General features: G+C 35.1%; 2 protein-coding genes across 2 annotated transcripts in view; one reads left to right on the top strand and one right to left on the bottom strand.

Moving 5' to 3' along the window:
* Window positions 1-3,615, bottom strand: part of ERp60 (disulfide-isomerase A3) — a 41,402-nt gene extending 37,787 nt beyond the window's left edge. The window contains exons 1-2 of the mRNA XM_075360036.1: window positions 3,362-3,615; window positions 2,803-2,890 (exon numbers count right to left, since the gene is read on the bottom strand). Of these exons, the coding sequence (XP_075216151.1) occupies window positions 2,803-2,890; window positions 3,362-3,504 (231 nt within the window). The 5' untranslated portion in view covers window positions 3,505-3,615. The remainder of the gene's footprint in view (window positions 1-2,802; window positions 2,891-3,361) is intronic.
* Window positions 3,616-3,981: 366 nt separating this feature from the next.
* On the top strand, window positions 3,982-13,610 carry LOC142320917 (cytochrome b-c1 complex subunit 10-like). Its single transcript, XM_075358900.1, has 3 exons — window positions 3,982-4,140; window positions 6,707-6,831; window positions 13,521-13,610. Exons 1-2 carry the CDS (start codon window positions 4,094-4,096, stop codon window positions 6,825-6,827), a joined length of 168 nt encoding a protein of 55 aa, XP_075215015.1. The 5' UTR covers window positions 3,982-4,093; the 3' UTR covers window positions 6,828-6,831; window positions 13,521-13,610.
* Window positions 13,611-15,820: the final 2,210 nt, after the last annotated feature.

Here is a 15,820-nt window from a genome sequence, read left to right as displayed (position 1 = left end):
TGATGTTTAGAGGACTAACGACCACTTTAAACCAATTTGATACTGTACCTATTAAGGGAGGTATGATTTTTTTTTATCTTTGAAACCCCATTTTTTCCTACTCCTGGGCCAATGGTTGGCGATACCAAAAAACTAGTTAAGTTTTAGGCCCTTATCCAAAGAATAATAGGAACAATAAACAAATTCAATATTTTACTTAATAAGAAAGTTATAGCAATATTTCCCCCCCCCCCCCTAAAAATCCCCCCCCACCACCGTTTCCATCCTCAAGGTCCAATTTTGCTCATTAACGAACTCAATTTTGGATTGTTATATTTTATTTATCAATTTGAAAGAGATTGGGGCAAAATTACAGCAGTTATCATGTCCACAAGAAAGTGAAATATAAATGTATATACAGAGTGTTTCATAATGTACTTAGGAGTTACAAAAATTCAGAACAAAAAAAGTATTTCACTTACCTAAATGAAAGTTGTACGAGGTGAAGCAGGGACTCGGTTTTTGTTAAAATCTATAATTGTTCAATATGTGCTCCTCTGGTGACACGGCACACATCAACACAAAAGTCTAGCTCTTGCCAAACTCGTTTTAACATATCATTTTTGATAAGAGTTGATTGCATTGTTTATGTAATCCTTTAGCTCAGCGATATCGTGCGGCATTGGTGGGATAAACACCATATCTTTCACATATTCACGTAACCCCAGAGAGAGAAATCACATGGCATGAGGTCTGGTGATCTTGGTGGCCACAACATAATGTGTTTGTCTTCTTCAGACGCACATCCTATCCAGCGCCGAGGTAATATTGTGTTAAGGTACTGTCGAACCTCATTATGAAAATGGGCAGGACAACCATCTTGCTGGAAAATGAAGTCATTGAGTAGCTAAGGCATAAGCCATAATTGTAACATATCCAAGTATATCATGCCGGTTACTGTTTCCATAAAAAAGAACGGCCCATACACTGCCTCATGAGAGATCACACAAAACATTTACTTTCAGAGAATCCAAAATGTGTTCCACATAAGCATGTGGGTTTTCAGTTCCCTAAACTCACACGTTATGAAGGTTTACTTTATGTAGAAAAAACTATTTGAAGTACTCTTTCGTACAGTACTTGTTTTATTCTTATGAGTGAAATAGTTTTTTGTTAATGAATTTTCAAAACTCCTAAGAGCATTATGAAACACCCTGTATAAACTTTTGAACTAATGGTGGTTTTGGGCTCTGCTGGATATGAAACGCTAATATATATTGAAATTTCCAGAAGTCGAATCATGGTAGTCATTACAATAGGTAGCTTTCTTATGAAATCTACCTAATACCACAAACCAAAAAAAATAAAAAACTTTATTTAATAAGAACCACTCATGATATTAAGTATCTCTTTTTTATTGCGGTAAAAAAGTTATTCCATTACTATGACAGGCTTAAACTGATAGAATAATCTGAATTATGTTCAATAGCAAATCAATGAATATTTACACTACAGTTATAAGAATACATAAAGTAACTGCTGCATACCTTTACTCCTGAGGCACAAAATCAAAGTAGCAGTCGCAGTTATATCTGCTATTTGGAAAACACTACAAACTTATATTTATCATGATTTTCTCAATTTCCTTAAATCTTACATGATGAACAAGTGCACTCATGTGATCAACAAATTCACAGAAAAAGCCAGTTATAGATTAAAACAATTAACCACCCTTATTATTTATTTCCTGAACAGAAATAGCCTTTTATTACATTCTTGTATGAAGTAAAGGAAGTATTGTGATTGCGAAAATGTCAGTTTTCAGATTTCAATGTTAATATCCATTTTGACCATTTTCGGCATGTCTGTATGTTCATACAAATGTATCTCGTATAACTCAAAACAATTGGGCATAGAATGTTGAAATTTTGGATTTGCGACTCTGGTAACATCTAGTAGTGCACCTCCCCTTTTGATTGCAATTGATGGAACAAAGTGTCTAAAAATGACCAAAATCCAAATTTGTTTGGATTTTAGACTTTTCCTTAACTGCAATAATAAGCCCTCAATCAGAGCTTTTCAATGATAATATATCATAAGTGGTAATTATTTTCATTAGTTCCAGAGTTATAGCCAAATAAAATTTTAATTAATGAAACATTTGATCTTACAGGTGAAGGCACATTGGTTCAAATCACACTTCATATATATATTTTAACCTTTTTTTTAATTTAAATATATTGATTTATTAATAATTATTAACCTATAAAAAATAAAATTTTTTATAATAATTCAATAAATAAAAAAATCAGACATTTTTAGTGAAATAAAATTTTATGTGTTTCATTTCAATTCAAAACTTTTTACACAGGTTAATAATTATTAATAAATAAATATATTTAAATTATAAAAGATATACGTACATGAAATCTGATTCAAACTGATGTGAGCATGGTTACGGATCACACGTTCTCACTTACACCGCATAACTACTTGAGTGACATTTAACAATAATGCATAAACTAATATAAAATGCTGATACAGGCACCACAAAAAAATGTGCTGCAATGTGGTGTCCACAATGCAATTGCGCAACTGTCCACTTTATTAAAGTATTTGAGGATAGTATCTCACTTTCAAATGAAATAAGTTTAAATGAAGTGAAGCAAAAAATGTGTATATGTAATTTAATAGACGTATACAAGGAAGTCATGTGGGAGTGAACAATGTTTTTTTAGCTAATTACAGCAGAAAGGATATCATAAAATGAACTGTATATTGCACACAAAGTAAGGTAATATCAGATTTTAAAATAACACAAACCTTTGCAAGAGTGATTGGAGGATCTTCCCCTTGAAAATCTGATGCGGCCTTTTCATACTCTGGTTTTAATTTCTTACAATGACCACACCTATAACAAAAAGTTACAATCATTTAAAATATTTAACTTCATCTGTTTCTAACACAATAAAATTTTTTTTATAAATGATATAGGAGCGCCAATATTTAAAACACAGAATACTGTAAACAAAAGTGAACTGACAAAATTGGAACAGAAATTACCGTTAACATGCCGTCAAAAGGCCACGTAAGTGTAATGCAAAGGGCACGGAAATAAACAAAAATTACCCAATAAACAGAACAGAGTTTTATACTGTGTGGTCTATAGCACTAAATGTGCTTTCTGAATACAAAAATTAAGTTAATTACCCACTTAATATATTTTAGCTGTTCCATTATCGGCTAATTTAATAAGCGCTACATACAAATACCCCGAAATAAAAACTTGCCTATAAATATAAGATAAAGAATAATATTTCACTAAAGCATAGTAAATTATTATTACACCACTTACTTTAAACAATAAATAAAATAACTTTACCATGGTGCATAAAACATAACAACAACGGTCTCGTACGATGATATTCGAGAAGCAAAGTCCTCATCTGTAAATTCTAAAACATAATCTTTTCCTAAAACGAAACATAAACTAAGTAATACGCAGACTATACGTAACACAATCATTTTAAGATTTAAATAGAGAAAATTCTAATAACATAAAATCAGCATGAAACAAGTGCGGAATGAGTTAAAACTTTACAACCTATGCAGTCTGTGACAGCCGGGATAAGAAAGTAAAGAGGTTTGCGCTGTCGAGCCCTGATTGGTTACATATCAACACTTAGTGTTTTACCAACATAACGATGTTGATTTTAGATCTGACTGTATACGTTAGAGATAATAGTAAATAAAAATATATTTATTTTATCAGTAAATTGGGGAATTCGTTTTTTATTCATTTTCCTCTGCATTCTATCTTACTTCTAATTTTGATTAATTCGAATTTTTACTGGGCACATAAACTTCGTCGTAATATTTAATGTTACATAGTTTACTATCAAATAAAAATTAATTTTAATCACTGAAAATTAAATTTTAACTTTCTATTTTTTTCTTAAATTCTAACTTTCCATTCCGTTTAACAATTATTAATTTAAACATCTGATCTACTTATAACATATGATCAACAATTTTTTTTTGACCTCAGAAGTTCTAAAATTGCTCTAGTATTTTCTTGCAGTTGAAATTGAATCAGACTTAATCATCGGCTAATATGGCTTTCCGAATTGGAAAACGGCACATAGAATTAGCGAAAGTATGGTAAGCGAAATACGTAATTTTAATTGTATTAAAGGTGTTGTTTCAATTTGAAGTGGAACTGACGCGTTATGCGATGGAACATTAACTTGAGAAAAAATATTTTCTATTAGATAAGATTTTTAGTTACGGGTAATCTTATCGGAAGATATCTGATTGGAACAGATAGATCCAGTTTTCAGTATAGCTGAATTCGTGCTTATTGTGTCGTTACGTATTGATCACTAACAATAATTTTCATTGTTTAGCGTAAAATTAAAGATTCCTATTATCAAATCTTGTCAATCTCATGTCATTATTTTTCCTTTACGTTTTTGATCTATGTATGCTATATGTATATTACAATAATACACTTAAATTAATCTGCATTTCATGTATCAAGAGAACCACCTTTGATGAAAAACACCTTTGGTTTTTTCTATTGTACTTTATCATGGGCTAGATTCATATTATTTTTATTTAGTTTTAAAATAAAGATTGTTAAATGTAGTTTATATTTTAATAATTAAGGCTTATTTCATAAGGTACCTAAGTTTATATAGATGACTTCACAACCTTGGCAGAAAATTTAATTTATAGATTTCTAGCCTTTTTGCAGTGGCTAGTGCAGTTAGTGTTTTCCATTTTACCATTGAAAAAAACATATGTAATGTTAAATTTTCAAAATGCATAACTCTGAAAAAAGAATTTTATAATTTTACATCTTGCGTGATGAAAAGTCACATAAGAGTACTGTGTTTGATCACAACTATGAAATGTTTTATCATTTATTCAAAGTTTGTAATTTTATTTCAATATTATTTTGGTTGTCTGTGCTTTTTTATTTGATAAACATAAATTTTAAGTTGTCAGGAATATATTGGTAATACAGGTAATTCTGAGTAACTTACTATTACTGTGACTATAATATAAATTTGGCAAGCTTCTCCGCAAAAGTCTTAACCTTAACCCTAACCTCTCTCAAAAAAAAACAGATCCACTATTAGCATCTTAAAAGGTGCCAATCTTGTCTTATGACAAAATTGATTAGAGTACTGATAACATTGTGCAAAATTTGACCTTGCACAGGTCACCTGCTATTCAAATCAGTATTCTAACATTACATTTAGATGGTTTGTTTTTTATCCTAAGCTTCTATCTATAATTGTATATCAAAAGTAAGAAGAAAACTGAAGTTGAGATTGTAATTACTGAGAATTACATAAATGTTAAAATGTTAACGCAGCTTTATGTTAAAGCTGCATTAACATTCAAAAGCTGCGTTTTTTTTTATTCACAAAAAAGTGTGAACACTTTTGTATTCATCTTAGTGTATATTTTTTACTTTTATTTATATTACATACATAAGTGTTTATAAATTGCATAAATTAGTAATTAGTTGCGTATTTTATGTAAATTAATACTGTTCACTCAAGAGCCATTTTAATTATAATAATGAATTATACAGTTCAAAGTGAAAGTAGAAAATGGTTATAAGAAAATAAAAAGTTATTTTTTTATTAACGCGTAATATTTTATTAATTAGTTTGGCACACATGAAACCAAACCCACATGCAGAGTAACAGTAACTTCAGTAATAATCTTTGAATAAAAACAAAAATAGTCTGTGTATTTATGATTTTATTAACTGAAGTTACTTTGGTTTAAATTTTACCATGCTTTTCAAAGACAGTGTTTGAATATTTGACAGTTTTTAATGCACATTTTCATTCAACTCTATATTTTTGAACACACTCCTCAGTTAAATGATTGTGATGCAGGTTGGCTGTCATACTGTATATATTTTATTAAAGATTTTGTATCAGGATTGTTCTGATAGAATTATCTCCTTATGGTGTAAGTGCAAGGCAGTCCTGTGCTTATTTCCTTCATAAAATATATCAGAATTTAGAAAGATAACAGTAATTCCTTGTTGAATTTTGCTTGAACAAGTTTATATTGAATTTGTCTTTTCATATTGAATTTTTGATGTTTTTTAAAAACATATAAAAATATGAAATAAAAACCATTATAAATTGTCATAAATTTTATTTTCCCTTACAAATTACGGATTCAGTGATTCTGTACCCATAAACTAGTTAACAGGTGCCAGATATTAAGGTTATGAAATGGTATCTGTCAGAACACATGAGGGCTTATTGTTATCTAAAATCATTAAATGTTAAATATTTTGTTTATTTATTATTTACATTTACCTGGAAAGATGTAATCAATCATCATCTTTTGATGTGAAGTAAATAAATGAAGAACCACCACTGATAGTAATAGACAATTTCCCCCTACCCATAAATCATGAAAAGACATGAAAAGTTCCTGATTGCTAGGAACATCTTATCTTACAATAATAGCATCGTCGGCTTATCTTCTTCAAACATTTAATAACTAACTTCAAAGATTGTTTGTGAACAAATTATATAAAAAAGAAAATTAGTATGTATGGTATGGCCTAAAGAAGCATATTAAGATGTAGTAAAGTTTTAATGACATTGTTATATTGTTTTCATTTATTTTTGTCATCAGACGAAAACAAAATGTGTGACAGCTAATAATAATTTTATGCATGCTACAGGTTACCATCGGCTGCTGTATTCGGTGCAACAGGAACATTTGCATTTCTGTACTTCTCTGAATGGAAATTGATTAATCAGTATATTCCATTTTATAACACAAAATATAAGATTGAAGAATAAATATGTAAGTTCTATTTAAAAATCCATTTGTAGTTTTTATTGACTTTTAGTTGTTAAAGTAATTATATTATCATACATTCTGTATTAAGTAGATTGTCATATCATTTGATATTATAAACTATTAATGATTCAGATTATTTCGAATTGTTCTTCCAAATCTAAAAAACCTCAACTGCATTTGCAGTAGTAAATGCAGTAGAGGTTTTGCATTTCAAAAAAATGTTGAAACAATTTGAAAGTGAAATGTTTTGTCAAATTTAATGAACAAATATTATTTATATGCATTGTTACTCTGACCTATTCCTAGATAAAAGTAATAAACACAGCCAAAGTAAAAATTATATTGTACTAATTTACATAAATAGATTGAGAACTAGGAAGAAGAAAGATAAATCTCCCCCCCCCCCCCACATGATTGCCATTACAATGAGTTAACATTAGCCAATTAATATGCACGTTTAGACAAAGATACACTTTTCAGTTACAAATAACATAGTGTAATTCTGCTAGTGTTACCGGCACTTTCTGAGCTCATTTTAATAGAAAAAATAAGTTCATATAAACATGGGTCTGGAAACATCTGTTAGCAAGTTTCTAACTAATTTTTTTAGGATAAAAAAATTAGTTAAGCACCACCTGGGTTCTTATATCGCCAAGATAGGTGTTTTAGCATCAAACCTTGGTTAATTGAGATATTCATTGTTAGGATGAGAATGAATGTTTGAAGAACTGTGGATGGAGCTCCAGTGTGGGAGGATGTGGTATACAAGATTGAGTATGACACCAATTAACACACATTTAAACTATAATGTACTGGAAACAATTCACAAAAGTAACACAGAACATGCAAGTCACTGATGACACATTGATGCATTGTTGGCCAGCTGATTTCTGTGTTAAATAATTTCTCAAATTTTCGATTTGATAATGAATTCAAGAAAGATGCATAAACTTTGCCTGAATAACAATATTACTGGATTTTTTATTATATTAATTTTTTAATTTTATTTTTGTTTAATACAATACTATTGTTTATTTTTGTGTTACGTCAGATGTTATAAAAACTACTGGAGGTATTATTCTAAAACCTATTATATTCAATTTTTCAGGTTAAAAACCAGAAGAAATCAAATTTAACCCTTCCTAAAATTTCTGTATGGGTTAATCTTCCAATAGTCATAACTTTGTAACAGCATTTCCAAACCCCCTACTAGAGTTCAGAAAGCTCAACACTACGTGAATCATCCTGTTTAATGTTAACCAATCTATTAGATTAAAGACTAGGCCGGATATACATCTCGACCCCCCCCCCCCCACGAGGGGAGAAGAACCCACCTCGTTGCGTGTCCGGTCGCTACACCACCCCCTCCGTTCCTAGCCAGCAGTGGCTTTAACGGAGGACTTCTTCTCGCCCTCAAACTGATGCACACCACAGCTTACAGTTTAGGCCCCGCAGAGATGCCACCGATGCAGATGCCCCAAGGGACATCTACATCGGTAAAGTTCACTCCGAGATAGATTTACAAGTTTATGAAGACAACGGACACCTGCAGCTACCACGTCGCCCTCAAGAACTAAGCTAAGAAACCTAACCGCGGAAAGAAGACCCCGCGCCTAGATCCTACTATAAGAGCCACTTTCTGAATGTCTCAGATCCGCACTAACAACCTCATCAATAAACTTCCCACTAAAGTTTATACATCGAAATTTAGACCTAGTACCCTTAAGAACCCCGCTTAATACTCTAATGAGTTTAATCTGACTCCGTTCCGGTCTGCCCGGGAGAGGAGAATAAATGCCTACTCCCGTACAGCACCATCGCGGAGTCCCGCGTGACATTCACCATCTTTCACAATTGCCGCCGAGACTCCCCTACGTACCACCTGAGCAGCACCCAGAGAAGCCCCGCCGACAGTGATTTTAGCTCAAAACGCCCTCGTCGGAGCGCAACCGCACCCGCACCCGCCGGGCAAGAATACTCCAGCCCACCGACAACGGCCGCAACTCCACCGACAGCCTGATTCAATGCATACCACAAATACATCTAACCGAGGCACGCTGCCTAAGCGCCTACCTTCGGCCAGTCAACTGCCCAGGCGGTCCCTAGCCACCCAGGTTCCTAAGACCTACTAAATTCCTTCGGCGGTCCTGCTCAGGGCGAGGAAGCGAAGGAAGCCAGCAACTATTTTCCATTCACTACGAGTCCTCCAGTTGACTCGTAGATCCAAAACAGTTTACTCTCTCGAGTTCCCTACTAACTCTGGTACGTTCAGCTTCGTACCGGGGACATGTGTAGAGGACATGGTCCACAGTTTCATCGACCCTACAGTCCGGACAGAAGCCGGAATCAACCAACCTAAACTTAGCCAATTTGTCCCTAAATGCACCATGTCCTGAAAGGAACTGAGTGGTATGCCCTGGGGGATACCCAGCTAATAGCTCGCAACTCCCTAACATCGGGGAATATACCATGCGTATAACGACCTGTTACAGAAGTGTTCCACCTATCTTGCCAAGAGTCAAAACCTTGGTCTTCGATCTCACGCATACGCCCAGTAGTAAGAAGGTCAGCCTTCTTAGCAACATACCGCTGGCCACGTTCCGTAGCCGAAATATCCGCAGGTTTGATGCCTGCAATCACAGTTACTGCCTCTCGCGAGACAGTCCTGTAACCACTGACAACCGCTAACAAAAGAAGAAGCTGGGCTCGTAATAGAATGTCCCTATAACATTGGTACCGCAAACGATGAGCCCAGACGGGCGCAGCGTACAACATAATGGCCTCACAGACGCCTTTATAAAGAATCCGCATGGTACGGAAATTCAACCCAGGCCGGACATACAGTTAGGTAAAACTCAGCCTGGGGGAGTGTCCTTTACTCGAAGGGGCCTCCCCACCTTCCAGCAGTAAGTCCAGCATGGCAGGTCAGCCCCCCTCCCTACTTGGATTTTTTCATTCTTTTTTGCCTACTCTGATGGGGGTATACTCCATTACTGGATTCCCCCCACTGGTATTGGGTCTTTTCATTTGTATCCCCTAACCTAGTCTCCCTTGGAGTCCTCAATCGATCATCGGAACCGACACAACTCGGCATGCCAGCTGTACACCCAACCCTACACTAAAACCCTCTTCTACCTTCCGTATCTGCATCAAAACACCTCCCTCAAGTATTCCTCCACTTTTTTCCAGTTACTCTGCAACATCAGCATATACGGGACTATATCCTCCAGCTCCAGATTTGCGATCCCAGCCAGACTACATTGTTCAATCCATTCCTCACACTTTTAGAGGGTGTGCTCAACAGAGTCCTGTTAACCACAATACATACAGTCAGGTGACATCCTCCTCCCAATTCCATACAAATTCCACACTTCAAAATAACAGTGACCAGATAACATTTGTGTTTAAAAACTCCGTCTCACCAAACCTTCTATTATACCATACTCTTAAATCGGGAATTAATCTCCTCGTCCATCCAGCCGTGACCCCCAAGTTCCATCTGTCTTGCCACACTCTTGTTTCATTTTTAACTTCAGCATTGTTACCGCCTTCATTCTTAACTGGCATGCTAAAGAACCAAAAGGTCTATGAGGGGAGTCCCAGCCAGTACACATACCGCGTCATAAGAAGCCGTCTGATATGCTGCCACCACACCTAACAAGGTTCTTCAATGAATTCTTTCTAGTCTGACTCAGTTCCTCTGTATACCAACTGCATCCTTCCAAACAGACACTGCATATAACATAATGGAAGAAACTGCTGACATAATGGCTCGATGTTTAGATGACTGTGGTGCAAGAGTCCTTTCAGCCCTTTCACAGCACTCAAAAAAACGTGTGTTCGCTGAACTGTAGTTACTAGTCAATTGTCACACCAAAGTACTTCACCTTAAGGCTTTCTTGTATGCGGTGATTCCTGACTACCGACCTGATGGAATCAACTCTACGTGTCCCTGTTATGGAAACATAAACACTTATCAAGAGCAGGTTCTAGACAGTGGTCTTGTAAACATACATGGATCAAAACAAGCGCAGCATTATTGCCCCTGTGGAGGATCTCCTACTCCGTCCTGCCACTAATCATAAGGAATAAATCATCCACATAAGCAATTGCATATGCTGCGGCAACCGAACACCCAATATGTCGTCAAAAAAAACAATGTCCCAAAGGAGCGGGCCAACACTGAATCTTGTGGGACTCCCCCAAACATCTGGAGGGCCAACTATTCTCCATTCAGCACAAGGGAGGAGACTCTTTCCACATCACACTTCAACCTATCCATCAATACAGGGAGGCTCCTACCAAATGTCATCACAATCTGGTAGGCCCTACCCTAGGGATCCCTATCCAAATCCTCGAACAGCTCCATCCATTTTTTGCGCTTTACTGTCTTAATCTCATAATTGAGGGCACGTCTGCAATCTCTATAATCTCAAGCAGCCTCAACATACTTATGCCCTATCATTTCAACGCAACCGTTGCATACATCTCCGGCTGGATTGCAACTCCCTCCACATCTGTGCAATTCTTGGGGTCCTCTAATATACTAACTTGAAACCCTGATACATCTCATACCACACATTCTCATCTTTGATAATCTCTTGAAGTCCCTCTGGAGTTAAATTCAATTGAACAATCATTCTCTCTACTATATTTACAACCATGTCCACCTGCCAGTTGGACAAATTGAACAGAGGGCCACCGACCATCACTTTCAATGACTGATATTGCAACTCAGTTGACATGGCTAGATGATCGCTAGCAATATCCTCCACAAGCACCTTCAAGGAGTTGAACTCCCGATACCAACAGGTCACCTTAGTGCTGCTAAATGCAGGCTCTAGAGAACTGCTAGAGTTGCACCAACTCCGGACTGCAACCGCCCTGAGGGCTGTAGTAATGTCCTCCTCCGTGAAGAGCTTATCAATGACCCAAATAATGATTTTCTTTTTGCACACCCAATTCCGTGCAGCTCACCTTGACACCTTCTATCCCAGCAACTGTCTTCCTCTGCACCTTGTCCATCTTCTTTCACCCTGATGAGCACTTCTCCTGCTTGGCCCTTCCTTAGTTACAATATCTCTGGAAGCTCACCCACCATCCACTCCATCCTTCACTTGTTTTAACAAGTCAGCATAGGTTCTATTTTGAGCTTACCGCTACAGTCTTCAAGGGTGGGCCCTTGAAGACACCCACCCTTGAGAAACACCTCTATCCTTTAACAACTTCCTCCTTACCAGCATACTCCAGTAACTTCAGTAAGGATTCAGTTCTACCACCTGAAGCACCAAAAACTATCTTTCAAATCCTCAGCCATCTTATTGTCGCTCTGTGTGAAATCAACCACCATAAACCCCGGTAAAATTGCAGCTCAATTTCTTCACCAATGAGAACCTTCGTCTGTGGTTTAAATGCAGACAGCTGTCCTGCTTTCAATCTGCCTCTTTCTGCCAGCTTCTAATGTCAGGAACCCTTCTAAGAATTGGCAACGTAAAAGGGTCATCAAGAGCCACCAGATCGACCACAATCTGGTGGTCGACCCAGTAACCCATTTAAACCTTGGAAGGTTTATATGGATGGAAACCCATTTAAACCTTCCAAGGTTTAAATGGGTTTCCATCCATATACTTCAAACTTCCTTTCAGAAGATAGATGATGGAAGCTCGAAAATCTCATACTCTTTGTAAATTATTGAAAAATTTACTAAGCAATATGTTTAGGACAAGCTATATAATAGCTTTATCTTCCTCAGCAAAATAGCAATCTCTGTTATCAGAAAGATAACCACCTATAAAATAATTAACCTTTTATAACTTTTATAATGTAACTCTAAAATTTTTTGATATCATTTTGATAACTTATCATACAACTAAATAAGAAATAATTATTATATTTTACTCCCAATACACACACACACAATCAGTACTACTAAGTGAATTTAACCCTTATTGCTAACAGGCAATAAAGCAGTAAAAACTCAAAATGACTGTAAAATAGTCATCTTCTGTCCAAAATCATCAATGTATAAAAAAAAAAAAAAAATCCTGTAAATTAACGTCAATCCAATCAAAAAGCTGTAAACACCAATTAAAATTCAAAAACCACACACAGCAACAAGAACAAGTCTTTAATGCAACCAAAACTCCCACTTGAATCTTAACTCAAATCAAGTAACATTTTACTACACCCTAAACATTTAGGTCCTTCTGTCAATAAAGTAAAAGGGAGAAAAAAAAAATTCTAGTAGATTGAATTGTGCTAGTACAGTGCTGCAAGCACTACTAGTGGTATTGGTAAAAGCTAACTGTTATTAAAAAAAATATATTCTTTTATAAAATAAGGAAGCTTTAGTTAAAATTGTAATTTGTTTGTTATTAAAATACTATCCAGTACACCTTGTTTTATGGTGGGGAGTATACTGCAGGGTTGGATCATTGTTATGGTTATTATATGAAACTATAAAGTATGAAAGTTCATAATGTTTTAATTTCATTGTGGGCAATTTTCTTCAAAAACATATTTGTTTTGTGTAACAGCTGTTTTACTGGTTTGCTCTAATGCTACGAAAGTCCCACACATTTTAATATTGCCTTATTTTATTATTCAAATGCAATAAGTTCATATAAAAATGCTGATTGTTTGTATGTTTTGTTCATTTTTTAAATTTATGTATATTTTTTTGTTTGTTTCAGATAAGAAATCAAACATTCAAGAATTTAATTTATTATTGTATAGTAAATTTTGATAGTTCAATGTGTAAATAAATTGTTTTGTTTTTTAAAGTGGCTTACTATTTTATTTCCGGATTTTCTTAATCTCCACATATAAATTATTTTGATATTAAATATTGTATTGCAAAAAAATTATAAAACCACCTCATTTTTCAAACTTTTGCAGATAATGACTCCTTGTCCTAACAATTAGTCATTCATTGTTTTTTAGTATTTTGTTTTCAAAGGTTCATTGTTTTTCAGTAAATACATTTTTCATTCATTTGTTTGAAAAATGCCAATTGTTAAAATGTGGGGCAGTGTGTTTATTCCCAGTGTGTTTATTTTGTATACAGATTAATAATTTTTTAATGAAGAACATTAACATTGTAGGCTACTTAGTTATCTCATTCCTGTAAAACCTTATGAGAAGTTTGAATTGGCTTCATTGTCTTTAAAACTTTGGGCACACATTCTCTGTGTTTAACTGTAAGTTGTACAGGGTCTGACATATAAACTTGATGATTTTTGAGGGATAATAATTAAACTGTTTCGTACTATTAAAACATTTAATATATCAAATTAAGTTCAATTTTTGTAATTTATATTGAATTACTTACATGGACGACAAATATTCAAATAAATAAAAAATCTAAATGTTTTCCATTACTCCTCACACACTCGCTTGTGGAACTGTTTCAATTTCTTGTTGAATGGCCTACTTGAGTTCTGCAATTGACTGTGGTCGACTACTGAAGACTTTGTTTGAGATACTCCCATAGAAAAAAATCACAAACAGGCCAGATCAGGTGTGCGCTGGCAAAGGTATGTCGCCTAATCGGGAAATCCAGGGAAGTCCAGGAAAGGTTTTTTGCAGAACATCCATTGCGATTCTCGCCATATGGGCAGTGGCACCATCCTGTTGAAACCAAATTTCATGTCCTTGAAAGTCATTCAGTTTCGGTCGCAGAAATTCATTCAACATGTTTACCTATCGATGAGATTTTACTGTTACTTTGCAATTTAACTCCTCAAAAAAAAAGTGCCAAACTTTGAAGTTGCACGCCACTTTGTAACATAATGACTGTGAAGTGGTTTTTCACAAATTTGCTGTGGATTATGCGAAGCCCAATAACAGTAATTTTGTTTATTCACAAATCCTGACAGATGAAAATGCGCCTCGCCACTTAAAAGAATAATGGCATCCTGGTGGACATTTTTGAGGATGACCTCACAAGCTGCTTTGCAAGACGCCCAATCATTTGCATTAAGTTACTGCACTAACATTTTATACGGATGGAATTTCAGGTCGGCGAAGAATTCGTCGTACAGAAATATTCGATCAGAAATGGCTAGCCCAGCACATGTCGTGGAGACCACATAACAGTGTTAATGTTTTCAGGCGTTCAGTCAGTTTTTGTCCCGTTGGTTTTTTTAAAGCAGACTATATGTTCCTAAAATTCTTCACCCACAACGTCATATTCCTACTAGGAACATGTCGATTTAAATTGAAATGTCTGCAAAATAAATGTCATTATTTTTAAAATAGGCTTCAATCACAAACTCTTGTTGTTCACCCAACCACGACATACTGGCTACTGAAATAGCATGAATAGACCTGTCAATGTACAACACCTCCTGGCTACTGAAATAGCATGAATAGACCTGTCAGTGTACAACACCTCCTGCCTTCTCATTGACAGTGGTGCCAACATAACAATTACTACAAACTCGTCAGATTTATATGCCAGACCCTATATTTTTTTTGGCTGTCACTATTGAAAGCCTCTACCTTGCGTGATAGGATAGCACCAAAAGAATTATAATAGGGCTTTGTTACATATTTATAGAGTATTTAACTCAAAAACCCTTTGTCATAAAACTAATGATGAAATAATGATAGGTTGCTTGTGATGTGCACTTGTTTGTCACTATTAGATCAGATTTCATTTATAAAAAGCAAATCAAAGAAGTGTCTGGGATCAGTTAAGAGTAGGTAAAACTTTCAAACTAGGTAAGTTAGTATACAATGGTTCTCTGTTGAATTGCGGTTAGTCTCTGTGCCAGTTTTTGTTTGTGTGTGGAGGGGCAGAAATAGGGTGTGCTGGTGTCACCTGAAAGATGTTGTGGGTTGTCAATGGCTTCATTTTCACTTTCTAAGAAGTCAGATTCTCCTGACCATTCATCTAATGAGAGAGAAATATCATCACTTTCTTCAAGAAGAGCTCGTAGTTCTTTGATGCTTCAAAATATATTTCTCTCCATCTAATCTCCTTTTTCAT

This window comes from Lycorma delicatula, chromosome 3 (assembly GCF_047948215.1).
Source record: "Lycorma delicatula isolate Av1 chromosome 3, ASM4794821v1, whole genome shotgun sequence".
In the NCBI taxonomy this organism is placed as follows: Eukaryota; Metazoa; Arthropoda; class Insecta; order Hemiptera; family Fulgoridae; genus Lycorma; species Lycorma delicatula.
Note: the sequence above shows the minus strand (reverse complement) of the source record. Positions and strands in the feature narration are given on the sequence as shown.

Bases quoted from the DNA above. Each gene is read 5' to 3' on its own strand.
- LOC142320917 (XM_075358900.1), top strand. From the start codon at position 4,094: ATGGCTTTCCGAATTGGAAAACGGCACATAGAATTAGCGAAAGTATG. The intron at 4,141-6,706 runs GTAAGCGAAATA...TGCATGCTACAG, and splicing joins ATAGAATTAGCGAAAGTATG to GTTACCATCGGCTGCTGTAT.